General features: G+C 53.8%; 1 protein-coding gene across 1 annotated transcript; it reads left to right on the top strand.

The window, feature by feature from the left end:
* Nucleotides 1–2659: 2659 nt before the first annotated feature.
* E2F2 (E2F transcription factor 2) lies at nucleotides 2660–25544 on the top strand. Its single transcript, XM_045476106.1, has 7 exons — nucleotides 2660–3363; nucleotides 8909–9014; nucleotides 11105–11324; nucleotides 12323–12481; nucleotides 13920–14034; nucleotides 15828–16020; nucleotides 22079–25544. Exons 1-7 carry the CDS (start codon nucleotides 3112–3114, stop codon nucleotides 22360–22362), a joined length of 1329 nt encoding a protein of 442 aa, XP_045332062.1. The 5' UTR covers nucleotides 2660–3111; the 3' UTR covers nucleotides 22363–25544.
* Nucleotides 25545–26534: the final 990 nt, after the last annotated feature.

The raw sequence follows: 26534 nt of genomic DNA, 5'->3' as shown, positions 1-26534 counted from the left end.
GAGTTGGGCCTTAAAGCTGGGTCAGAGTTGAGCATGAGGGGATGGAAGGGAGAAGGGGCCTTGGGGATATGGAGCCACGGTAGCAAAACCTGGGAGATGGGAGCGTGTAACCCGTGAATGGAAAACTGCAAATGTTGTAGTTTGGTTCCACTGGGGCTTCTTCTGGTCCATCTCACACAAATCTTAGATAAAATATATTAAGTGCCGGGGCACCTGGCTGGCTCAGTTGGTGGAGCATGTACCTGTTGATCTGGGCGTTGTGAGTTCAGTCCCACGTTGGGTGTAGAGATTACTTAAATATATGTTAAAAAGAAACAAATAAAATATATTAAATGCACAGTAGTGCCCCTCTGAGGACTTTGAGGACAACTTACTGAATCGCACAGTAAATAGGTCACTTTTGCCATCCCCATTTCAAAGATGAGGAAATTGAGGCTCAGAGAGGTCCAGTAACCTGATCAAGAGCACAAGCTAGGAATGGATGGGGCAGGGATTCGTGTTTGGGGAGATAGACTACAGATGTGCTCCTACAGGAATTAGTCAGTTCCCAGGCAGTGAAACTAAAGCCAGCCCCAGCTGACCGAAACTCAACCACAGAGAGCTGGCTCTTGGCCCCCTTGCTGGCTCCCTTCTTTAGTCTCAGCCCCACCCTACCACCCCCATTTCCCTTCCCGGCCCTAGGGCTCTGCTCCTTCCCCAAACCTGCTCTGCCACAATTCCTTCCAGGATCCTTCATCTGTAAAATGGGGATAATGACAGTGCCTGTCTCAGGGGGGGTGTTGTGAGAATCATCACCACCACCATTTCAATAGTGCCTCAGAGTCCTGTGAAATCAGCCGAGTAGAAGCATTGTCCGCGCTTGATAGTTGAGGAAACTGAGGTTGAGGGGTGGAGCAGCAGCCTGTCCAGGGTTGCTCAGCTAGGAAGCAGAGAACGCGACTTGACTTGGAGCCTCCTTACCACTAAACAGAGCTTTGTTTGTTGAGTCAAAACACACTACGCATGGAAAGAGGTCAAGAAGCACTCTGGGAGGGGGAGGCAGGCAGGGAAGGCTTCCTGGAGGAGGTGAGGTTTAAGCTGGGCCTTGAAGGATCAGTGAAATGTGTAGACTGGAGTAAAAGGGTCTGTGTACTGGAGATAAGGCCAGAAATGTAACCACAGCTGCTATTTCTTTAGGAACTAGGCTCCGTGCTGACAGCTTTACATGCATTATCTTATGAGATTTCCCCACAATCCAATGAGGTGGGTGTTAATAGGGATGAGAAAAGTGAGGCTCGGAGAGTTTATAAAACTTGCCTGGGATCACACAGTTAGTAAAGTAACTACCTGGGTTTGGGTTTGAACCCAGTGCTGTCTGCTACAAAGTCTGGGCTCTTAATCACCGTGCATTAGTGCCATTTCATCCATGACATCTGAGTTTGAGGACCTGGTATTAAGCTGGGGACTGACTCTGGAAGGTTTTGAAAGCCAGGCTCAGACCTGCATAGAAATCACATAGCACCAGGCAGGAACCGGCGGACCTGAATTTAGCTTCTGACAGCTGCACCACTCACTAGCCAAGGTCACATCTTGGAGCCTCGGCATCTCTAAACTCGAGAGCCGGGGGATGTAAATGGATTACCAGCAAAGAAAGTTTTGAAAGAGAGAGGGAGGCTCTTGTGACCAAAGGATTGTTTAGGAGAAACACGGCGATGTTCAAATATTTACTGAGTATTGGGCTCTGGGAATGTAACCGAGAACAAGAAAGAGCTCCGCACTCCAGACCCAGCCCCCACCCAGGCCAGCATGGGGCAGGACACAGCTTGGGAGAGTGGAGGAGAAACCTCATATTGAAACAAACAAGGGCTCAGAAACAAACAAACAAGGGTATACACCTCTCTGTACCCGCAGACTGTGCCTCCCACTTGGGCCGGCACCTTGTCCAGATTGGACTGCCAGTTCTCAAATCCGTGAATCTCTGTGTGAGCTTGGGCAAGTTACGGAGTCTCTCCGTGTCTCCATCTTTACCACGAAGACCATCATGCCTCTTCCCAGGATTGTTGGATTCAATTAAATAAAACAACTCGTGTAATGATCTAACTAACGGGGAGCCTGACATATTGTAGGCACTCAGCAGATGTTAGTATCCTCCTATGAAGAGGTATAAATGTTAGGCTCCACCCATCGCCCCCTGCCAAGAAAGAAAACAGGTTGCTGGCTTTCATTTTAGCGGGGGAGAAAAAGGATATAAAAGTGTATATGCTAAGTAAGCAACCGTGCAAACTAACAAAAGGCCTTTGGTCTGGGCAACGTGCTGCTGGGTCTGGGCTCAGGACAGGACTCCGTGCCCAAATCTGCCCCCGCCCCGGAATCCGGGCCCATTACTCAGCGGGCCACCGTGCAGCTCCGGCTGCCTCTGCACGATACGGGACCCACCCTCCCAACCTGTTTCGCGGGCTGCGAGGGCCAGCGGGCGCCAGGAGACAGCAGGTGTGGCGGCCCCTTTAAGCAGCAAAGCTCGTGTTGCAATCGCAGCCTTGGGGACCGGTCCTTTCCGGGGGGTGGAGCCTGTGCGTGGTGCGGCGACCAACCAAAGCGCGGCATTTTCCGCGGGAGATCCGAATTTCGCGGCACGCAGTTTGGCGCTAAAAAAAAAAAAAAAGGAGAAAAAAAAAAGAGGCACAGAAAGGCTCGGGGACTAGAGAGCCAGGCGCGAAGGAGTCGGTGCAACCGCGCCCCCCCCCCCCTTCGCCGGTCCGAGCGCATCGCCTCTCCGCCTAGCCCCCGGCGACCCCGGAGACCCCTCCCGCGAGCTAGCCGGACCCCAAGCGCCGAGGCCTTTCTGGGGCGCGGGGCCGTCCGGGTCGCCGCCGCCCTCGGGGCGGCACAGCCCCTGGCCGTGTCGCCGCCGCCGCCGCCGCGGGGCGATCTCTAAGCGGGGATCTCCAAGCGCTGCCCGGCTCGGCCGCGGGCCAGGAGGGGAGGGTCCGGCCTTGCCCCACAGGCGTCCATTGGCGGCTTCCCCCGGCCTCCGCGCCATGCCTCCGGCCGAGTGAGCCTCCCCGGGCTCCGGAGCCCGCAGGTGCCTGAGGGCGCGCCAGGCCCGGTTGGGGAGGGGGCGCTGTGCTCGCCATGCTGCGAGGGCCCCGGGCCCTGGCTCTAGCCGCCGGGCCGCCCTCGAAGGGACTGCCCGCGATGAGCCCTACAGAGCTGTGGCCGCCCGGTCTCAGCAGCCCCCAGCTCTGCCCGGCCACCACCACCTACTACACCTCGCTGTACCCGCAGACTGTGCCTCCCACTGCGGCGCCCGGCACCTGCCTCGACGCCACCCCCCACGGACCGGAGGGCCAAGCTGTGCGATGCGTGCCGGCTGGCCGGCTGCCGGTAATGCTGGGGACCTCCCCACCGCCACCCACCGCTTCTCCCTGTGCTTTTGCGGGTGTGGGAAAGGAGGGAGGGGCGCCTGGGACCCAGTTTGAGCGAAGCAGGTCGAGTTGGGGAGGGAAATGAGAGCTTTCGGCTTCCAGAACAACCCACTGCCCTGCATACCTGAGCAGAAGAGCCCTTCATTTTCGGACTTGGGATGAAATAACCTCATCTATTGGAGTGGAGTGGAATGAGCACTGGAGTGGGATTGTGGAGACCCAACCCACCACCCCCAGTGCACCGTGTGACCTTGGGGAAGTCCACGGGGGCAACACTGCCACCATTCATTCATTGCTGGATCCAGAAACTCGTACTGGGCATCTGGTATTGTCCAGGTTCAGGGCTTGACCTAAGGACAGTGGGGACTTTAAAAAAAAACAGGGCAAGGGTGGGGGGGGGGGTGTTTCAGGTCCAGTCTGCTTTGGACAGACTCCAAATTTCCCATACAGCCAACTCTTTCCCAGTTATCTGCCCTAGGTCTCCCCCCAGGCCCAGCCTTCCCTCCCAGCCAGCCAGTAGCAGGTGCAAATTGAGGGCAGCCCCTTGGGTTTCCTATTCAGATTGTTCCTTTCTCAAGCCCCAGGCCACTGCCAGGGAGGGCCCAAAATGTGGCACCGGGTACAGGGTGTGTTTTGTGGGAGTGGAATTCCTGGAGCCCTTGAGAAGGGAAACAATCATAGGGTGGGGGTAGGTGGGGTGGGAAAAGCCCTGGGGGTACTGGGGGGGGGGACCTGGTTTCTGGTCCTGACTGCCACTAATTCAGTGGGGCCTTGCATCAGTCTTGGCACCAGTCTGGGCTTACATTTCCTTTGCTTGAAAACGCATGTGTATATGGGGTAGCTGGGCTAACTTATCTGAGGTCACTTCCAGCTCCAGGTCCTGGGTTTTGGAAATAGGCTCCAGGGAGGGGAAATGGGGGTGCTGTAGGCTTACTTAGTGGTGAGTGGTGAATAAGTTCAGGCACAGAGCTAAGACCACCCCACCCACACTGCCATAGAGACATCTGCTCAGACCTGTGTCAGTGAGCAGGCATGGACCCCCAGCCTTCCCTGTCAGTGGCTACCACTCCCTGCTACTGAAATCGTGCTTTGCCCATCTGAAAGGCTTTGAACCTTTCAGAGCCCCTTCCTGCACGTGATTGCTAACTAGGAGGAAGGAGGCAGGGGTGTTACTCCCATTTTGTAGGTCAAGCAGCCAAAGATAACTGAGACCGGCTATCTGTCTTATGTTCAGCATTACCCTGTGAAGTAGAAGGTATTAGTAGCCCCAGGGAGAAACTGAGGCACAGAGTGGGGATGTGATCTGTCCAAGGTCATTCAGGGGGATGTATGACCAAGGCTGGCGATCATTGGGTCTCTTCTCTGCAGCCTTAACTTTCCCCAGTGCAGCCTGACCTAGGAGCTGGGTGCTCCCGGGGGAGGGGGCTCTGTGGCGGGCGCAGTCTCTTCTGGCCAGCTGCTTTCAGGCGCTCAGGCGGAGTTTCAGTGGCTGAGTTTCAGTAACAGCTGTGGTTTTGAACTGCTTCCCTCCCAGAGGAGCCCGAGTGCATCTGTCTGTAGCTCCCTCCCAGAGGGGCTCAGTGATCACAGCAAGAATGGCCCTCTTTTACTGAACGCCTCTCGTGTGCCAGGCACTGCTTGGCACTCTCCGCATTGTTATCTTGGCCAAGATGCCTGGGATGAGGCATCTCACAGATGAGGAAACTGAGCAGAGACGTGAAGTCACTTGTCCAAGTCACAAGCCAAGAAGTGGGAGAGTCTCCTTGCATCAGACTGCCCTAAAGGCCTGCCGGGCCCAGAGCCCCCTCTCCTGTCGGATGCCACATGGCCCCCTGCCTGTGGGCAGGCTTGGCCCCCTGCTTACTCATTTTACCAGGGTGTGACCTGGAAGAGCTCCAAACCCAACCCTGGGTGTGGCCGCTTGTTTTGTGGCCGGGTTGCAAAGTGCAGGGTGAGCAGGATTTGTTGAGGAGCTGCTGTTTAAAAGGACCTCAGGGGTGGCAACCAAGTTCAATGGCAGAACGAAGCCCTGAGCCCTGGTCTCCTCACTTCCTGTCCAGGGCTCTTTCCAGCACCCTCTGGGGAAGGCTTGCGGTGCTCCTCCCTGGCGTCCCTCCTCCGGCCGGGCACGGCACGCTGTTCTGTCTCATTCCCGCGGGAATCCGTGAAGAGGGTGGGGTTCTGTGCACAGTTCTCCTTCCTTTTAATTTGTCTACGTTTTCCAAGTTCCCTCTGAGAGCCATGAAAGCAAACGGACATTTTAAGGAACAACCATACAAGCCAGGTCAGAGGAGGAGACGTAGGCTACCGAGTGGCAGAGCTGGGATCTGGAATGCTCGTTCCTACCCCCGCCGTCTAAATGAGGACCTGGGGCTTGGGAGAACCCTGGCTCCGGCCCGTGTGTGCCCTCGGGCAAGTCAGCTCCCCTCCTTCGAGCCCCCGCTTCCTCACCTCGCTGCCCATGGTGGGGTTGTGCCAGGTGGCCTCGGACCCTCTCACTTCTGGGGCCGCCTGAGGAAGGAGCTTCGCTTTTGTCCTTTGGGGTTGGCAGGGGAGCTCGGATCCTGAGCAGGCCTTTAGGAAACAACCGAAGGGGTTGCCTACGAGGGTCCAGGTTCGAGCCAGGCTGGCCTTTGCCCTCGGCACATCTCCGTCTCTTTCCAGCTTACCTCTGAACTGTCTTTCTCCTTGCTGGTGCCCCTCGTGCTTTAGTGATAGCCGCTTCCTTGTGCGAGCGAAGCGCTTTGCTGCACTGTTGCTGAATCCCCAGCCGCGGGGGAGCAGATTATCCCCATTTTACAGGTGGGGCTCAAGAGGTCGACTGTCTTGATGAGCTCACCCAGCTGAGAAGGGGGGAGGCCTAGATGGGAACCCAGATGGGTCTGACTCCAAGGTTTGTGCTCAGGGCCCCCTTGGCCCTCATCTTCCTGGGCTTGTCCTCTGCCGCCTCTGTTCTGCGGGCTCAGGCCCATCTATGGGCTGACTTTTCTCTGGGCAGTGCCCCAAGGTGTCAGGGAGATGTCCTTGGATGAGGGACATTTTGCTGCTTAGGAACACTGGGAGTATAGCATAAGGGTGAGGGAGAGTAAGAGGAGGGAGGGAACTGGTGTGGGTGTATAAAATAATGGGGGCAGGTGGGCACAGCCGGGCCTTGGCTCAAATTCCAGCAAATTCTGGGGGGATGTGTGTGGGACAGAGCTGAGGCAGCCTGGTATGTGGCTTTGGCATCAGACAATCCTGGGTTCAAACTCTGGCTCTGCCCTTTGTCTGTGTGACCTTGGGCGTGTGTCTCACCCTCTCTGAGCCTCCATTTCTCGTCTGCCAAGAGGGATTGCCAATACTGATGTTGCAGAACCGATGAGCACGTGATAGGCCCAGTGCAGGTACTCTGTTCAAGGTCCTTCCTTCCTTCTCCCCGCCTTGTAGGTGGTGAGATTCTTCCTCAAGTGTTCTGTGAACTCAGCAGGGCCTGGCTCCTGTTGGGTGGGGGAGGTGGATGGGGTTGGGGCGACTCTGGGCTGCCCCACCTTTGCCTCAGGTAGAACTCAGCTTGGCTTCCCTTCCCCTCCTTGCTCTTGGCATTCCTTCTTGAGGGTGCTGGGATGGACAACCTCCATCGGGATTGATAAAGGCCTTGGAGCTCACCGGGTCCTGCTTACTTCAGCTGTTAAATGGGGGTTGGTGGTGCTGGGGAGACTCAGTGAGGTGATGAAGGTTGGGGCCCAGCCCAGGGCATGTGGAAGGTCTCAGTGAGTGACTGGGCCTTTCTCTAGAGACAAGATGGGTTACATTCCCTAGGATCTAGGATCTCACCAGCTGAAAGGTTAGAAAAAGAATATCCCAGAGAGACTTCAAGAGGAATGAGCAGGGAAGTGTTTGGATCACGTCCAGGTCTGGGTAGGGGTGGAAGAGAGTGGCATCGTATCCAGGCTCCTCAAACCCAGGAGCAGGTGTCCTGAAATCAGTCCGGGAAGGCTTCCTGGAGGAGGCAGGAGCGGGGAGGGAAACTGATAGCAGGAAGAGCTGTCACCACCTCCGACACCTGTCAGCCCAGCTGTGCTCAGCAGCAGTTAGTCTCAGCCCTGCCGAGCATGACCTCACTGTCAAAGGTTAAAATAGGCTTCTCTGTCCTGACCAGCTTAGGGGTGTCTGGGCGGTTGGGGGGAGAGGGAGAGGAAGGAAATGGGTTCAGTGGCCCCCAGAAGGGTGTGTCAAGGAAGAGGCCAAGCCTGGATTTCAGAGAGGGGACTCTGCATTTTCTGAACACCTACTGTGTCTGAGTCACAGGGTGAGCACTTTGCAGGAGTTAGCTCCTCGGTTCCTTGTAATCATCCCTCAAGGTAGGTGATTTCTGCCTCATTTTACCGAGGAGGAAACTGAGGCTCCTAGATGCAGAGTACATCCCCAAGTCACACACAGACACAGTGAGTCCCTGAAGGAGCCGGGAGATTCAAGTCCAGGCTGGCTTATGCCCCCGTGCCCTAGTGCCCTAGCCCTGCCCCTGCCCAGCCCTAACCAGGAGAGAGGCCCCTTCCGGGCCAGTGCAGCTTCTGGGCCTAATTGGGGCCTGGTGGCAGTGGGGTGGAGAAGAGCAGACGGGTCTGTGGTTTGATTTCCCCAGCAGGTGTTTCCCAAGCTTGGCGGGAACAGGCAGGGGGAGCAGGGGGACCTCAGCTGTTCGTCCTTGAGAAGCAGGGGAAGGATTCATTGTCTGCCCCTCTCAGCAAAGAATGGCAAATGGAGTCTATTCAGGAGGCCCTGGGGCCCTTGAGCCGGAGCCCAAACATGGGGGGTGGGGAATGTTTGCTCTGCTTCCCGATGTGGGCACCTCCCTGGGGTGTGGCACTGAGCCAGGAAGTCCCCTGGGCCTGGGCGGATGCCCAGCCCCACCCTGATAAGGGCCAGCTGTGGGGCTGTGATGGGCACCAGGGCAGGCTGGGCCAGCTGCTTTTGCACTTGGTGAGGCGGGAGGCTCTCCCCAGCCTGGTGTGGTTTAGGTCCTACCCACTCCTTCCTCCCCGCATCATCCTCTGGGCATGGTGCCGATAGAAGTGACCTTGGGGCCTGTTATTAAGGAACCCCGGGCTCTCGGCTGGACTGGCTTCCATAGTCTTCAGGAGCATGGACCTCAGAATGGGAGTGTTGTGTGCTCTTCAGAAAATAGGACTCCCTGCGGCACCTGGCTGGCTCGGTCTGTGGAGCATGTGACGTGACTTGATCTCAGCGTTGTGGGTTTGAGCCCCATGTTGGGTGTAGAGATTACTTAAATAATAAAATCTAAAAAAAAAAAAAAAGGTAAAGAAAAAAAATAGGATTTCCTTCCCATGAAAGCTCACTTTTTGAGTCCCTCCTATTTCCTCACCAAGTGCAATGATGTGTTCGCCAGGACTGGTGGTAAACTGAGGCACAGAAAGTAGCCGCTGGTGGCCTCCATGCTTTGGCCCCAACTTGGGGAAAGGCTGAAGGAAGAATGATTCTCAAACCCTGTCTCTCCTCTCTCCAAGGCCAAAAGGAAGCTGGACCTGGAGGGGATCGGGAAGCCAGCAGTCCCTGAATTCCGGACCCCCAAGGGGAAGTGCATTAGACTGGACGGCCTCCCCAGCCCCAAAAGTAAGCCTTGCCGATTGGGCATCTAAGGGCGGGCCCCGGATGGGGGATGGGTAAGGGCAGAGGGCAGCAGCCCTGCCCGAATCATCAGGAGTGATATTTGTGGCACACTTCCCAGTTTACAAAGTAGTTTCCTCTGGGTTGTGTCACGGGACCCTGCCAGTAGGTAGCTCTGTCCCCCTCTCAATGATGAGGCAACTTGAGACGCAGAGCTTGAGCGACTTACCCAAGGTCACACTGCTGGTGAGTGGAGTCAGGACTCAAAGCCAAGCTAGCACTGCTTCTCCCACACTACACACCGCTCTCGTGACCTGAACGTGGGAGCTTACTATTAAAAAAAAAATTACATTTCCTGCAGTCTGATCTTTTCTAAAAGAGAGAATCCAGGGTCTTTCTCCCACATGCAGAGGGCTAAATGAATGACTCAAAGGGAAGTGAAACTTGGGTTGGTCTAACCCGCGTGGCCTCAGAGATTTTTAAGATCCAGGGGTTGCCCGGGTGGTGCCTTCCTAAAGTTAAGCTGCAGGGAATTTCTGCCTCTGCCTGCTGGTATTTTCAGTCAATATCCTGGTTCCAGCTGGAGTTTTAGAAACTATGTTAGAGAGGAACAGTAATTTAGGGGGGTGGGGTCAGAGACCTAATGAAGAAGTTATGTGACCGGGTGGGAAACATGAGGGGCAGGAATTTGGGGATCTTGGGGCACCTGGGTAGTTCAGTCGGTTAAGCGTCAGGTGTCCAACTTCGGCTCAGGTCATGATCTCATGGTTCATGGGTTCAAGGCCTGCATCGGGCTGTGTACTGACAGCTCAGAGCCCATAGGCTGCTGCGGATTCTGTGTCTCCCTCTCTCTCTCTGCCCCTCTCCTGTTCACACTCTGTCTCTCTCTCTCTCTCCCTTTCTCTCTCAGAAAAATGAATAAATAAACATTAAAAAAATTTTTAATGAAAAAAAAAAAAAAGGAATTTGGGGGTCTGGACAAGGTTCCGCCCTGATCTAATTACTCCTCTTGTGAGCGTTGGTTGTCTCATCTATAAAATGAAACACATCGAGATCGGGAATAGCAATAAAATTTGCTCTCCCTTTGATTGGTAGAGTCTGCCGGGATCGTTTTATTGAAAGGTACTAAGCGCACTGATCAGTCAGCAATGTCTGTCAGGGGTGCAAAACCTGACAAAAACAGCCCGTGTGCCAAATGCTTGCCATCTGTGTGTTAGGGGATTCTAAAGTCGCCTTCCGGAGGAATCTGAGACTCTCTAAAACTCAGTTTCCAAAACTAGTTTGGCCACTAGCTTGCTGTATGACTTGCAAGTCACTAAATTTGCAGAAGTCTTCTTGTGGTTTAAGATGCTGCAGCTGAGATGTGGTCTTGGGACATCCACCTCATTAAGAAAGGATCTTTTTTCATGCGCCTGCCCCGTGTGATAGTACAGGGCTGATTCCTTTCAGATAATCATTGGGCTGCACCTGGAAAGAAAAAGCAAATCTATGCAAATGTTCTCGAATCCCAGCCGGTTATTCTCTCCCTACCATAATCCTCGATTCCTGACCTAGCTGGCGGGATAGGGTGATGGTTAAGAAGGAAGACTGCAGCCGGACTGTCCGGATTTAAATCAGCTTTGTCACTTTCTAGCCGACTGAGCTGAGCAAGTTACTTCACCTGTCCGTTCTGAAGTGTACTCACCCGTAAGATGGGATGCCCCTCAGGCAACAGCCTGAGAGGGTGTTGCAAGGATTAAATTGGTGGTATATGGAAAGTTGCTTAGAACGGTGACCAACACACGATAACTATTTGTTAGTGTTGATGGAGGTGGTGTTTCTAGGGCTGCCCTAAGCTCTAATGGAAAGGGGCTGTGAACTAGGAGTTAGGATGCTTGGTTTCCAGTCGCGCCCCTGCCCCCGACTGCGAGACCTCAGACAAGTCACGTGTCCTCTCTAGGCATCAGGGTCCCCGCCTGGATGGTGGTGGCAAACGACCTCCTGCCTCACAGTGCTCTGTAAACTGGAGAGTGGTTGCTCCGGCCCTCATGCGAAGGGTGGTACTTAACGGGTCCAGATCAAAGGACGAGGTTGTGACTGGGCCCCTTTCCTCTTAGCCCCCAAGTCCCCTGGAGAGAAGACTCGGTATGACACGTCACTGGGGCTCCTCACCAAGAAGTTCATTTACCTCTTGAGCGAGTCCAAGGATGGCGTCCTGGACCTGAACTGGGCGGCTGAGGTGCTGGACGTGCAGAAGCGGCGCATCTATGACATCACCAACGTGCTGGAGGGCATCCAGCTCATCCGTAAGAAGGCCAAGAACAACATCCAGTGGGTGTGAGTGCCTGGGCTGGGGCCGATGGCACCAGTGGGTGCACGTGCTGCGGGTGAAGGTGCGGGGTGCCCCGTATGCAGTGGGTGTGTCGGGGCTGGAGCTCAGGGTGGCGTCCGATAGGCTCACGTACCTGCCGGGAGCAGAGCCAATGTATTTAAGAGGGAGGTGGAAGGACAGATGTATATGCTGGGAATATATTGGGAAAGCAGGTTGGGGCAGCGTGGAGAATGATTTCTAGGACACGCAAAGGCCCGAGAGAGGACCCAGATCCTCTTGAGTTGGGATCCCAAAGATTCCCCTCTTCCAGCTTAGGAAAGTCCCCTGGGAGCTGGGCTGTAGCAACCCACACTCCTTGCAGCTCTGAGGTAGGAGTCCGCCAAGCTCCTTTCCTCCTACAGAGAGCAGAGCGGACCTGCAGCCCCTGGCATGACCCTGAGGGAACCCAGGCAAGGCGTTTGGGGGAGGTGGGGGGGGGGCACAGGCATTGACAGCCCCCCAAAGTGGGGTGAGGCTTGATTTGTTTCTTTTCCCTAGCCCAACCCTCAGACCTCAAGTTCCAGTTCCTAGCAGCTCCCCGGGAGCTAGGCAGGGCCCCTGATCTGCACAACCCAGGGGGCGCCGTTGTAGACCGTGTGAGTGGCCCCATCCTGGGGTTTTGCACCGCCTGTTTATTTTTTTATTTTTTTTTTTATTTATTTTTTTTTTTAAAGTTTATTTATTTTTGAGACAGAGAGAGACAGAGCATGAACGGGGGAGGAGCAGAGAGAGAGGGAGACACAGAATCGGAAGCAGGCTCCAGGCTCTGGGCCATCAGCCGAGAGCCCGACGCGGGGCTCGAACTCACGGACCGTGAGATCGTGACCTGAGCTGAAGTCGGACGCTTAACCGACTGAGCCACCCAGGCGCCCCGCACCGCCTGTTTAGGTCTGCACAGCCGCCCTGGGGTTGGGGCTCCGGGATGTGCGCTGAGACTGACACTGGGGGACTGTTCTATTCCCAGAGGCAGGGGAATGTTTGAAGACCCGACCCGACCTGGGAAGCGGCAGCAGCTGGGGCAGGAGCTGAAGGAACTGATGAGCACGGAGCAGGCCTTGGACCAGCTCATCCAGACCTGCTCTCTGAACTTCAAGCACCTGACCGAGGACAAGGCCAACAAGAGATATCCTGTTTGGTGGGGGGAAGAGGTCAGGGAGCAGGGCCTTATCGGAGTTGAGGCAGCACCTCCCTGCAAGGCCTAACTCAGCCTCGGGGGCTGGCATATCTGTTTCTTCCTTCTTTGGTGGCCTGTCCTCACGAGCCTATCGAAGTTACTCTCCTTATAAAAGTAAGACCAGTTCTTTAAATCTGGAAAATGGAGAAAAGAGCTAGGTGCCCCCTTAATGTAGCCATTGTTTCTTAACTATACATACACAAGGGCACGGGTTATTAAATGTAGTGTGTGCCTGCTATACATAATTTTTAAAATGTTTTTTTAACACTTATTTATTTTCAAGAGACAGACAGAGTGCGAGTGGGGGAGGGGCAGAGAGAGAGGGAGACACAGAATCCCAGGCAAGCTCCGGGCTCTGAGCCGTCAGCACAGAGCCCGATGTGGGGCTCGAACCCACCAACAGCGAGATCATGACCTGAGCTGAAGTTGGGCACCTAACTGACCTAGCCACCCAGGCGCCCCTACATAACTTTTTTTTAAAAGTATTTATTTTTGAGAGGGGCAGAGAGAGAGGGAAAGAGAGAGAGAGAATCCTAAGCAGGCTCCATACAGCCAGCAAGGAGCCCGATGTGGGGCTCAAACTCACGAATCGCAAGATCATGACCTGAGCTGAAGTCTGACACTTAACTGACTGAACCACCCAGGTGCCCCATATGTAACATTTTATATCCTGCTTTCTATCACCATAGACTGTTTTTATGTTGTTACAAATCCTTCCTATTTGCCTGATCCATGAACTTGTTGCTATTGGACCATTTTTTGCAAAACAGCAGAGTCTCATAGGATTTAACCTCATGATCAGGATGCTTTGAGAATGTCCTACTCAGACCACATTCTGGTTTGTTAAGGCCTAGAGTCAACACTTAGATTGATTTGAGATTTCTGCTTTTATAAAGCAGCATTGTGATGAATATTTTTGTATAGAGAACATTTTCCTATATTTTTTACTTATTTCCTTAGGTTGGATTCCTAGGACTGACACTATAAGCATGGGCTTTGCTAAGGCTTTTCATACACTTTTCCCAATCAGATGGTTCTACCATCTAATTGGTCTTTGGATCTGACTTCGTGTTTTTGGAAGGATTCTAGGCATTGTGAGAAACATAAAGAAATAAGACGGAGCCCTCCTGTCTCAGAGCTAATGATACAGTCTGAGATGAAGTCTTTACATAAAAAACCGTTATGAGGCAGCATTAAGAAATGATTTATACTCCTGTTTGTTTTCAAAAGGGATGCGGGGTAGCCTATGATAGTAGAAGAACAGGTTATGGTGTTTGGTTATTTCTAAGCTGTAGACGGACTGAGAAAGAGATGTCCAGAGGCTTAGGCTGGCAGGCCGGGGGTTTGAATTGTGACCAGCTACTTCTCTTGACTCTCCTGCCCCTACACTGGCCTATGTGACTTACCAGGACATCCGTGCTGTTGGAAGCTTCAAGGAGCAGACAGTGATCGTTGTCAAGGCCCCTCCTCAGACAAGACTGGAAGTGCCCGACAGGAGCGAGGTGAGAGGGAAGTATTTGGTGGAGAGCAGGGTTAGGAGGGTCCCAGGCTGCTCTGTACGCTCTGTCCCTGGTGCTGCCTGACCCCAAGCTTCCCAGGTCCGTTCTGGTACCCATTACAAGATCAGTGGTCCCCGAGCTGGGGGCAGAAATGGCAGAAGCTAGAAAGGGCAACAGGCATCAGATGCTGGCCCGAGAAAATCTCCGTTCCTGGTATCTTCCTGCATCCCACGGCCCCCAACATTTCTGGGCACACGCACACATGTGCCCATACACCGTGGTGTTAGCGCTCATAGTAATCCTTTCCTGCTAACTTTGTCTGGCGAGGTTAAAGACCAGAAATTCTTAATAATTCCTTATGAGGTCCTCTGTGCTTTGACCTCACCAACCTCTTCTCATATGCTGCCCCATGATGTCTTTGCTTCAGCCACACTGACTTACCTACAGCTTCCCCGCCACACTAAGCTCGTCCCCAGTGTAAGACCTTCACCCAGGCTGTTCCCTCCAGCTGAAATGCTTTTCTCTTTCTCTGCCTGGTTTACTGCTGTTCATCCTACTGGTCTCAACTCAAACATCACTTCTTCAAGGAAGCCTTCCCTGATTACCCCCCTCCCCCCCAATTTCATTACTACCTGTGCTTTTCTACCACACTTGACCTCCGTTTGCTGGGTGATTGGTGATTCTGTGATTGTGTTCTGCTTCACCTATTAGAGTGTAAGCTCCACAGAAGCATGCTGCACTCCTGTGGTAGCCGCCCCCCCCCCCCCCCAGCCCAGAGCTGGACACATAATAAACGCTCAAGAAATAATTCGTTTAATGGAAGGACATTAAGATAAAGGAGGCCCCACCTCCTTTGTCCTCTTGGAGGAGCTCGGGACCTAGTGGGAAAAAGACCCAAGCAAGCAGTCATCCTGCCATTTATAGACTCCAGGTGCCCAGAGAAAGGACAGTTGGAGGAAGAGTCCATAGATGGCTACAGGTTAATTGGGTCCTAAAGCATGAACAGGACTTGTCAGGGGAAACGGGTGGGCAGAGGGCAGTGCAGGTGCACCGGGTGAAGACCTAAATGCCTGTCGGAATAGCATGTGTGCAGTTAATCATGGAGGGAAGAAGCAGGGGCGGGAAGGCCAAGTTATCAAGACGCTTTGTTACAAGTAACAGAAGGCCAAGTCCAAATAGCTTAAGTTGGGAGTGGAGGGGACTAAGGGGAAGCAAGTGACAGGTCCAGAGGAAAGACTTGGGGATTGCAGGCAAGGCTAGATGCAGGAGCTCAAACTATGACTTTCAGTTCGCCCCATGCTCTCCATCTTTCTCTGCCCTTCTCTGTGCTTCCATGAAGGCAGGCTCCCCTTTTCTGGTGGCAAAGCTAGTTTTCATGATAACCAGCTCGGTGACCCCAGTGGGAAGGGAGCTTCCGTTTCCCACGAGTCCCGCACGAGCCCTGGGTCCGATGCTCCTGGACTGACCTGAGTCGTGTGCTACCCTGAACCAGTCACCATCACGGTGACTTTCCCAGCCTGTACCCCAAGCTCACCCATTGGAGTGGGGAAGAGTGCTGTCCCCCCCAAAGTACATGAGTTGGAGAGGAGTGGCTGCCCAAAGGAAAAGCAAGATATTCTCCCTAAAAGAAGGGGACCTGGGGACCGGACAGGGCAGGCGTCGGCGCCAAGCTCAGGAGTTGCGCTGGCTCACGCGGATGGCGGGAGCCGTGGGTGTCCATCCATACACCCCACCCCGACCCGTGAGTCAGTGCCCAGCTGCCCAGAGCCATGACCCGGCTTCTCTTCTTCCTCCAGGAGAACCTGCAGATATATCTGAAGAGCACGCAGGGACCCATCGAAGTCTACCTGTGTCCAGAGGAGGTGCAGGAGCTGGACAGTCCGACCAAGGAGCCCTTCCCCTCCCCCTCCCCCCTCGGCGCCATCCCTGACTCCACCCAGCCCAGCAGCAGCACTGACCCTGGGATGACAGAACCCATGGCATCTCCAGGTAGGACCCTCTGTCCAGAGGGACAGGAGGTGGGGAGAGCAACCAGCCTTAGCGTTTCCTCTTCCATGTCAACGTTTGTTGGGCGGCGAAGAGGGGTACAGCCCTTCTCCCCCGCTTGTGTGTTTGCACGTCACACTTTATAGAGCACATGCGTGTTCTTGTCCCAGTGGGGAGGCTAATGCTGCTCTGGGCCAGAGGGGTCCTAGGTCTGAATACCAGCACTTCCAGTTACCAGCGATGTGACCTTGGACAAGTCACTTAACCTCTCTTTGCTTCCATTTCCTCATCTGTCAGTTGGGCATAGTAACTAACAGGATCTACTTAATAGGGTGTGAGAATTAGAGGAAATAATATAGGCAAAGCACTTAGAATGGCACCAGGCAGTAACGCCTAACTATTCTTGTCATTATTACTGCCACTAGGGCTGGTACCACACTTCCGTGGTGACTACTAACGACAAAGCCCCTGGCACTCAGTAAGCCCTCAGTGAATGGGAACTACAGATGTTTGAAGGAAGGCTCAACTAAGATTTTTTAAAATTAATTAATTAATTATCTATTTATTTATTTTGAGAGAGAGAGAGAAAGCACGAGCAGGGGAGGGGCAGAGAGAGAGAGGGAGAGAGAGAATCCCAAGCAGGCTCCGTGCTGTCAGCACAGAGCCTGACATGGGACTCGATCTTACAACTGGGAGATCACCACCTGAGCCGAAATCAAGAGTCAGAGGCTTAACCAACTGGGCCACCCAGGTGCCCCTGGGAGTTTGGAAAATTAATTAATTATTTTTATCTTTTATTTATTTTATTAATTTTTTGTTATAATTAAGATTTTTAATTTTTCTATTAAAAATTTTTAATGTTTATTTTTGAGAGAGAGAGAGAGAGAGAGAGAGAGAGAGAGAGAGAGAGAGAGACACAGAATCCGAAGCAGACTCCAGGCTTAGAGCTGTCAGCACAGTGCCTGACCTGGGGCTCGAACTCACAAACTGTGAGATCATGACCTGAGCCAAAGTCGGAGACTTATTGGACTGAGCCGCCCAGGTGCCCCATGACTAAGATTTTTTTAAACCATGACCGTATCAGGTACATCTATTGTCACGTTACTTTTCACAGCCATTGTTGAGGTAGGTGTTCTTGTCCCCAGTTTAGAGATAAATAAACTGAGGCATAGAGGTGATGTGACTCTCCCCATGTCTTCTCCCAGGCCTCTCCCCACGAGGCTCAGAACAAATCGAGGAAGGGGTTCCTGACTAGAGAGGCTCACCCCTGGCTGGGAGGTTGCTGTACGGCTAAAAAAAGCTGGCTATACCTGACAGGAAGTAGCATGAGTTCAGTCATGAGCAAAGAGGCAGGAGAAGTCCCAGGGAAGGAGTCTGGAAGGAGTAGAAATGGGAGCCCGGGAAGGCCCTTCCTCCAGGACGGTTTATGCCCTTTACTGGGATCACACATCAGATCAGACTGACAGATCCTTTCAGGTTGTGGAGGCCAGTGTTCAACTTTCTGTTTTCTTAGCAGCAGAATTCCCTTAAGTAGAACCCTGGTGTTTAAAGAAGCCAGAGCTCAAGCTGGTCTGATGGAGGAGGCTTGGTGGGGTGTCCACAGAACACAGACATGGATTCCATTTCTTTTTTTTTTTTTTAATTTTTTTTTAACGTTTATTTATTTTTGAGACAAAGAGAGACAGAGCATGAACAGGGGAAGGGCGGAGAGAGAGGGAGACACAGAATCTGAAACAGGCTCCAGGCTCTGAGCAGTCAGCACAGAGCCCGACGCGGGGCTCGAACTCACGGAGCTTGAGATCATGACCTGAGCCGAAGTCAGACACTTAACCAACCAAGCCACCCAGGCGCCCCTTCCATTTCTTTAACTCAAGGGTTCACAAACTATTGCCTGCAGGCCAAATCTGGCCTGTTTTTAAGCAGCCCATGAGCTAAGAATGGTTTTCACATTTTTGAAGAGTTGGGGGAGAGGAAGAAAGTGACGGTGTGACAGAGATTGTAAGCGTTCTGCAAATCCTAGAATACCATCCGGTCCTTTACAGAAGTTTGCTGGGCGCTGATATAACTCAGCCCTTCATTTTACACATGAATAAACTGAGCGTAGAGAGGGCAAGTGACTTCCCGAAGGTCACACAGAGGTTGGCGGCAGAGCTTGGACAAGAGCCCAGACCCCCAGCTGATCTCTCCTGTATCCTGGTCTGGTCCGGGGATCCGGGCTTCTCCCGGCACCAGCCATCTGTCCCTCTGGGCACCTCCCAGTGTCTATCTCCCACTCCAGACCTGTGCCCCACCCTGTTCCCTCTCCTCCCTCGCTCTGCTTTCGCACTTCACTGTCAACATGTGCGCATCTTTCCTGAGTTAGAACCACTTTCGCTTGGGATGTCCTCTGAGACTTGGGGCAGAGGCGGGGGACCCTCCAACATAAGCGAGGGCGAGGTTTTTGCCTCAGTTTTACAGATCAGCTGTGCTCCCAGAAAGAGTAGAAGCTGACAGAGCAGTTGGTGGTGGAGCCAGCCCAGAAACCACCCCTGGCCATGTGGTCCCTTGGCGACATCCTTGCCGAAGGGAGGGGGGGCGGCGGGGTGTTTTCTGGAAGGTATACGTGCCTGCACGCACGCGCATACACACACTCCGTGTTCTGGCCTGGAGCAGAGTCATTTTGAGGTCTGAGCACCAGAGTCCACATCCAAAGAGGAGGCCGCAATGGTCTTGGCACCCAGGTTCTGGCGTCGTGCAGGGGAATCACTAACCCTTTGGGGCCTCGGTTTCCCTCATCTGTAACGGAAGAGCTTTGGACGAGGGTGGTCTCTGACATTTCCCCACCTCTGACATTCTGAGGTCAACCTAGATGTAGCTGTAGCACAGGAGATGACTCTGAGAGACTCGGGCTTGAGTCTGCACCTCACCTGCTGTGACTTGGTGACTGTAGACGAGTCACTGTGGCCCCTTGGAGCCCCCGTTCTCACGTCTCTAAAAACTGGGACACTTAAAATTTTTTTTTTTTAATGTTTACTTATTTTTGAGAGAGAGACAGACAGAGTGCGAGTAGGGGAGGGGCAGAGAGAGAGGGAGACACAGAATCTGAAGCAGGCTCCAGGCTCTGAGCTGTCAGCACAGAGCCCAATGCGGGGCTCAAACCCACAAACCAGAGATCGTGACCTGAGCCAAAGTCAGATGCTTAACCACTGAGCCACCCAGGTGCCCCAAAACTGGGACACTTAAAACTCCCTCACGATTCCTGGATGGTTTACATAAAGTGACACAGCGTGAATGCGATTTTTGAAAAAGTTTATACGAACCGGGAGCCTAATCTGTGCGGTTTGGAGATAGAGGAGTGAGTCTGAGCCATCGGAGTGCGCGGAGGCCCAGATGTAAAGAACGGCTCCCTCTGGGGGGTGATAACCGTGCAGGAGAGCAAGGCCCAGCGGAGGCTTTCACGCACGTTGTCTCGTTCCTGCTCAGCACGGCAGTGAGCTGGAGCCTTATTCTTCCTCTGGGAGAAAACGGGGGCTTCACCCGGTGGGGTGGGCGGGGCTGGGGTCCGAGCCCAGGTCCTCCCCCTCCTCCCGAACCAGGCCTTTTGCTAGAACACCTCCCTGCAGGCCTCTGCAACACGCTAAAAAATATTCCATTTTTTTTCCATTCAGATATGTTTAATTGACTTCTTTGAGCCTCAGTTTCCTCATCTGTAAATAGGGGTCACAATATTGCCTCCTTTGGAGCCACCTGAGTGTCGGAGGAGGTCAAACACACCTCTTCTTGGGAGCCCAGCCAGCCAGGGTAAGCCCTTGGTAAAGCGCAGTTCTTCTTACCATTGACCAGAGCAGCACTCAGATAAGCTGCCCTCTACTTGTGCTTATCATTGAATCCTCTCAACAACCCTGGGAGGTGGGTATAATCATCCCCATTTTAGAGGTGAGGAAACAGAGGCTCATGCACATTAAGTCGCTTGCCCATAGACACACAGGATCAGGCAGGCCGACAAACCAGCACAGCTGTATTTTCCAAGGAATGCGTGGTTGGGGGTTAAGTCATGGCTCAAACGGAGATTCTGGGTATCAGGATATATTTGGCGGGGGCGGGTTCTGGTGCCCTATTCCTCATCCCTGTGTAAGAAGTCACCTTTTTACCTCTGGGTGGAAATGCACCTGGTGTGCTGGAAAATAGCTGGGGCCAGTGTGGCTGGAGAGGCTGAGTGTGAGTGGAGCGAGGCTGGGACAGAGGGAGTAGAAAGGCAGGCAGGGGCCAGATCATGCAGGGCCTTCTTGGCACTGGTTGAACTTGGATTTTATTCCCAGCCATTTAAAAAAAAAATTTTTTTTTAATGCTTACTTATTTATTTTGAGAGAGAGAAAGGAGAGAGGGAGGGGCAGAGAGAGAGAGGGAGAGAGAGAGAGAGAGAGAGAATCCCAAGCAGGCTCTGTGCTACCAGTGTGGAGTCCGATGTGGGACTTGAATTCAGAAACCATGAGACCGTGATCTGAGCTGAAATCAAGAGTTGGACGCTTAAGCAACTGAGCCATCCAGGCGCTCCAATTCCCATTAAAAAAAATTTTTTTTTTAATTTTTATTCATTTTTGAGAGAGAGAGAGAGAGCACGAGCTGGCGAGGGGCAAAGAGAGAAGAGGGAGACACAGAATCCCAAGCAGGCTCCGGGCTTCGAGCTGTCAGCACAGAGACCGCCGTGGGGCTCGAACCCACAAACTGTGAGATCATGACCTGAGCCAAAGTTGGACACTTAACCGACTGAGCCCGCCCGGCCCCCCCCCCCCCCCCCGCCAGCCCTTTTTAAGGTAGAACACAGACTTCAAGAGTCGAGGCAAGGAGGCCCTGGCCGTGGAACTGGCAGAATTCATTCAGTTGTGGAAATGACCCATCTCGCTGCCGGGCTGGGTGCTAGGGAAATGGCGGGACTGCGTGCAACTCTTGGGCCTTTTGGCTTAGGCAGCTGAGTGGGTGGTGGTCCATTCACTGAGGGGGGAAGACCAGGAGTGTTTGGTTTTGACGTGCTAAGTTCTGGGGTACCTCGGTTCTCTAAGCAGAGGCGTCGCAGGAGCTGAGAGCTCGGGGGCGAAGTCTGTGCCAGACGCGTCCACTGGGAGCGGGATTGAAAGCCAAGGGGCAGCTGTGGTCACCCGAGGAGGTGTGCAGCCAGAGAGGGGAGTCTGAGGCTGGAGCCCTGGGGCACTGAGGGCTTAGAAGTTAGGAAGAGGAGGATACAGAGCAAAGGGGGCAGGAGAAGTAGCCAAGGAGGTAAGAAGAAAACCAGGAGACTCTAGTCTATTAGAGCCAAGTGAAGAGGTGTTTCCAGAAGGGTGTGAATAACGGCGCCAGATTCTGCTGGAAGGTCAAATAAGACCATTGGTTTGGCAACGTGAGGTCACTGGTTCAGTGGCGTGGTGGGGACAGACCTCAGTGGAAGAGTGAAGACTGGCAGGCAGGTAGAGGATACATTTGGAGGGGGTAGAGGGTAAGCACAGGCAATTGCTGAGAAGTTTTGCTATGAAAAGGAGTGATAAGCTGGGCTGGGAATTGGAGAGAGTCATGAGGCCGGGGAGGCTGCTTTTTAAAGATAGGAGTCATTAGCATGTCTGTGTGATGATGGGAATGATCTGGGGGAGAGAGAGAGAGAGATTGGTGATGCAAGAAACAGAGAATGTGGTTTCAGGGGCCAGGAACTTGATGGTGAGAGGGGGTAGGGGTTTTTGGGTTTTGTTTTTGGTTTTGTGAGATTTTTATTTTTAAGTAATCTCTACACCCAGTGTGGGGCTCGAACTTATAACCCCAAGATCGAGAGTCAAGGGTCGCGTGCTCTACCGACTGAGCCAGCCAGGAGCCCTGAGAGGGTGGGGTTTCGAAAGCTGGAGATCCCATCTCCTCGGAGAGGAGGGGAGAGAGGGTAGGAAAAGGAGGGCGGTGGCTAGAGCGGTACCAGGAAGGTACACAGGGAGAAGGGCGCGCGGTCGTCCAGAGGACGGGAGGGCTATTCTTGTGCTCTGAGGTCCGACCAGACTCTTTGGGGCAACAGGCCCGGGTATGACCTTTGTCCGTTCGTCTCCAGGACCAGCGCTGACTCCCCAGCAGGCCCTGCAGCTGCCAGCGCCTCCGCCACCACCGCTGCCACTTGTGCCCCTGGAGGCCACTGACAGCATGCTGGAGCTGCCACACCCACTTCTGCAGCAGACCGAGGACCAGTTCCTGTCCCCCACCCTGCCGTGCAGCTCCCCCCTGATCAGCTTCTCCCCGCCTTTGGACCAGGACGACTACCTGTGGGGCCTGGACGGGGGCGAGGGCATCAGCGACCTCTTCGACTCCTATGACCTCGGGGACCTGCTGATTAACTGAGTGGCCCATGCCTGTCCCCGGCAGCCCGCCCCTGTCTCTACCTCCTCACAGACTGGCAGGCCCTCTGCCCGCACAGGGACGTGGGACACAAGGCGCCGTCCTCAGGGTACGGGGGTCTCCTTTTCTCCTTTCTTACCCCCCAGCCGGCCGAAGCTGTCTCGGGGGGCCATGTAGGGGATTCGGGTGAGGAGCGTATCAGAGGTTGGGTCCCCTCCTTCCTAATGGAAGCTGAACCCGGAAGGCCCATCCGGCTTCGGACCTCTGACCTCTCATGCGAAGAGCCACAAGTGAGGCAACCAGGTCCAGGGAAAGGGCCCCGCCCCCCCCCCCCCTTTTGAGGGGGAATTAGGACCCTGAATTTATCAAGAAGCACTTAATGCCTTTGTATTTATTTCAGGTTGAGTTTTGTTTGTTTGTCTTCCCTGAGTTTTTAGCAGGGAGATCATTCCAGTTTCTAGTAAGACTTCTCAAGACAGGCCCGGAGCTGTCCACTGTCCAAGGGCAAGCCAGGGCTTCCAGAGCCCCAGGCCAACTCCCCAGTTTCCCCACATCAGTGGGCTGGGTCTCTGGGGGGCCGTCCCGTCTGCTAGAATGCTACTTGCACTTAGGCCTCGTGATTCTAGTACGTGGTGGCCTGGCGTCTCCAGCTGAGGCGCCAGCCTTGGATTCCTGGTCTCCTCTGTCCCAGAGATGGTGGCAGGGAGCCACCCCAGAGTAGGCGGCATCGAGGCTCCAGTTCTGGAAACCTACTTCCTAGGGAATCCCCTACCTCTCCCTCAGGACATGAAAATCAACCTTGCAGGGAGTCGGCACAGAAGAGCTCCCGGGGAAACACGGACAGGGACGTGGAAGGCGCCGAGGGCACCCTTCCTCTATTTCTGCCTCTCGCTTGGGACAGGTGCTGTCTTGCAGTGAGGACCTGGGAGGGAGTGGCAGCCCCCCCCCCCAAAGAGACAGGTGGGCTGAAAACAAGAAAATGCCACAAAGCACCCCCTCTGGTAGCTGCTGGTATAGTCTCCCCCTTCCCTGGAAGGATTTTTTGTTTCTTGGAAGCAGTCATTCTCTAAGGACCTCCTCTCCCCACCAGCTCTCACACAGAAAGACCGCCCTCTCCCCACCACGCACCCCCCCCAAGCCAAGGACAGAGGTGACCAGGTCTTGGTGGCCTTTTGCCTCCTTTTGTCACAGGAATGCCGAAGGGCTGACAGGAAGAAGTCTTAAGTGCACACCAGACCTTGGCAGCTAGTGGGGCGATGGGTGTACGTTAACTCTTCAGGCGTAGGGTCCTGAGAAGGTCTCTTGCCCTCCTCTCTCAAGCCCCCACAATGGCTTGACCCTCCCAAGGTGTCTCTGGAGCCTGCTTGGGTGTGGGGGGATCAGCTCTCCTCCCCACTCAACCTGGGGTGGGGCTGCTCTGGGCTGAACCAAGGCTGTGCCCTCTGGAGAGAGGCAGCCAGGGACGGTGGTCTGAAAGGCCCACCACCCACCCTCAGGGAGCTAGGTTTCCTCAGGGGCTCAGCTGGGCAGCACTTTGGTTTTTCTTTTTTTGAGTTTGTAGCATTAAGTTGGTTTTAAATATGAAGTTGGCCTCACGGGATTGCTCTTGAGCTGACCAGAAGCTGGCATCTGAAGTTTGGGAGGTAGACTTGTTCGGACATGGGGGTCTGATGGGAGCTAATGGCCACGTGGGGACAGTCTTGCCTTGTTTTCTCAACTTCCCGGGCCCCTAACTGCCCTCTCAGGAGTGGTCAACAGGTCACAGATGCCTCGTGCTGTGAACAGGGCTAATTTTGTATGCTTTGCAGAAGCTCCCCTGATACTCACAGGGGCCTTGTCAGAAGCCTGTCTCGAAGCCCAGTATGTCCAGGGTCAAGGGACTACCTTGGCCCTTGGGCAGGGAGAGGGAGTGTTGCATGGAATCTGGTTGGGGGCATGTGGGGCCAGAGATTGAGATCTCTGGGCTGCCATTTAGCCGTGCCCCATCTCTGAAGACAGAGACGTTTGACTTCCATGCCTTTGGCTCTGTCTAGAGTGTTCTCCTGGAATTAAAGCAGACAAAGGGGAGAAGAGGCTTGCAGGACCCACCGGGAATGAGTTTAACGGCAAAGTCTGGCCAGAATTCAAGCTCATTCCCCAAATATCCAGCCATAGTGCTGGACAGACGGGCTGCCCCTTGGGCCCATGGCCTGTAGCCTGAGCAGCTGGCCCTGTCCTGTGCTATCCCCTCCACACCCTGCCTGGCCCCCGGGGCCGGACCGCCTAGGCCAAGCCTCCGGCTAGGGGCAGGGGGGTTGGGAGGGACACAAGCTCATGCCTGTTTCTTGCCAGTGACACTTGAAACCTCTTGAGTTCCGTCAGGTGCTTTAAGAATGCATTTTGGCTGGAATTTCCTTTAGGGGCCACATGTAAACTTGAGACCTAGCCTCTTTCTGAGATATGTTATTGCTGTCAGGATGTTTCCCCAGCTCCATCGGCAGCCCACAAGTCACCTGTGTCCCCAGGGGCACCAAAGGTTCGGGGGCTCCAGGGAACTCGGTAGCATTAAGTTGTGTGGTAGAGTTGGAGATTCAAAGAGATTTCTTAAAACCAGGGACATGCTCCCATGTCCCTTCCCATGAAAAGTGTTCATTAGATCAGTGTGGTGTCCCTTCTCCACAGCAGTGCTGTGGTTGGACTGGTGTAGCTGTGGGGGGTGGTGAAGCTCAGAAAGCTGGCTCTGGGATGGTTTTGACTTTCCTTTCCCTCCCCAAGTTTTCTCAGCCTCAGTTCTGCACAGCGTGTAGTTTTTAGTAAAATCGTTTGGGTGTTCGCACATCTGAGCATCGTGTGGCTTTAGTGCATTTGAAGTGAAAGCCTTTTGGGGTTGTTTGCAAACAGCTTTCTGGTTCTCATCGTGTCCCAGGGTCCCCACCTCATCCTGGGACACCATTCTCCCACGAGGACCCTTGGTGACCAGAAGCCCAGCCAGCCTGCTGGCTCCTGGGTGAGTGAAGAAGCCTTGAATATGGCACGTGTGTCTCGAGGATGATTAGGCCCAAGAGAACTTGGTCCCCGTGCTGGGACTCTGTACAGGTCACTTCCCTCTGGTCTGGTTTTTCCCTGGGTCCTGCCTTGATGAGCGCCATGTAAACCTCCTTGTGTTGTGATAATTGGGCATTAAATGGCAACTCTGGACACCTTGATTCTTGTGTTTCCTGAAGGTCATTACCAAGTGTGAGTCTGGGGACTATCCTGACCACCTGGCTGATTTCTCCCCAGAAGCAGCCTCCCTTTCCCACATTGGCTTATTACCATGCCTGAAATGTCACCACTAAGACACTGAAGAGTTAGCACCCAGATCTAAAATGTGAACATCTCCCCTGCTCTGGGTCCATCACCTCTCCTTGGACTATTTGGACAGCTCCCTTCATCTTCTCACTGCTGCCCATTCTTCTCCGTCCCATCCTATCAGTGGTTCTCAAAGTGTGGTCCTCTGATCTGGCATTACCTGAGAACTTGTGTGAAATGCATATTCTCGGGTTCTGCCCCAGACCTTCTGAAACTCAGGGCGGGACCCAGAATCTGTAACATAGTGAACCCTTCAGGTGATTCTAATGCAGCTGAAGTTTGAGTACTCATGCCCTCTACCACACCCAGAGAGTTCCTTCTAAAATGCAGGGTTTCGGGGCGCCTGGGTGGCTCAGTCGATTGGGCGTTCGACTTCGGCCCAAGTCATGATCTCACGGTTCGTGGTTTCGAGCCCCGCGTCGGGCTCTGTGCTGACAGATCAGAGCCTGGAGCCTGCTTTGAATTCTGTGTCTCCCTCTCTCTCTGCCCCTTCCCTACTCACGCTCTGTCTCTGTCTTTCAAAAATAAATAAACATTGAAAAAAAATTTTTAATGCAGGTTTTTTTTTTTAATGTTTATTTTTGGGAAAGAGAGAAGGGAGCAGGGGAAGGGCAGAGAGAGAGGGAGACAGAGGATCCAAAGCAGGCTCTGTGCTGACAGCAGTGAGCCCGGTGCCAGACTTGAACTCCTGAACCGTGAGATCATGCCCTGAGCCGAAGTCAGATGTTTAACCAACTGAGCCACCCAGGCGCCCCTAACATGCAGTTCTGATCGTGTCACTCCTACTTAATGGATGGCTCCTCCCTGCCCTCAGGGTCCCTTCACTTGGCATGAACGTCCATTTA

Source organism: Leopardus geoffroyi, chromosome C1 (assembly GCF_018350155.1).
Source record: "Leopardus geoffroyi isolate Oge1 chromosome C1, O.geoffroyi_Oge1_pat1.0, whole genome shotgun sequence".
Classification (NCBI taxonomy): domain Eukaryota; kingdom Metazoa; phylum Chordata; class Mammalia; order Carnivora; family Felidae; genus Leopardus; species Leopardus geoffroyi.
The sequence above is the reverse complement of the archived record's forward strand: the minus strand, read 5'-3'. Positions and strand labels throughout refer to the sequence as shown.

What these genes read in the sequence shown, in the direction of transcription:
- E2F2 (XM_045476106.1), top strand. Translation starts at nt 3,112, where the DNA reads ATGCTGCGAGGGCCCCGGGCCCTGGCTCTAGCCGCCGGGCCGCCCTCG. An exon ending in GAGGACAAGGCCAACAAGAG is followed by an intron (nt 12,482 to 13,919) that starts ATATCCTGTTTG and finishes TCCTGCCCCTAC; the next exon opens with ACTGGCCTATGTGACTTACC. An exon ending in AGAACCCATGGCATCTCCAG is followed by an intron (nt 16,021 to 22,078) that starts GTAGGACCCTCT and finishes GTTCGTCTCCAG; the next exon opens with GACCAGCGCTGACTCCCCAG.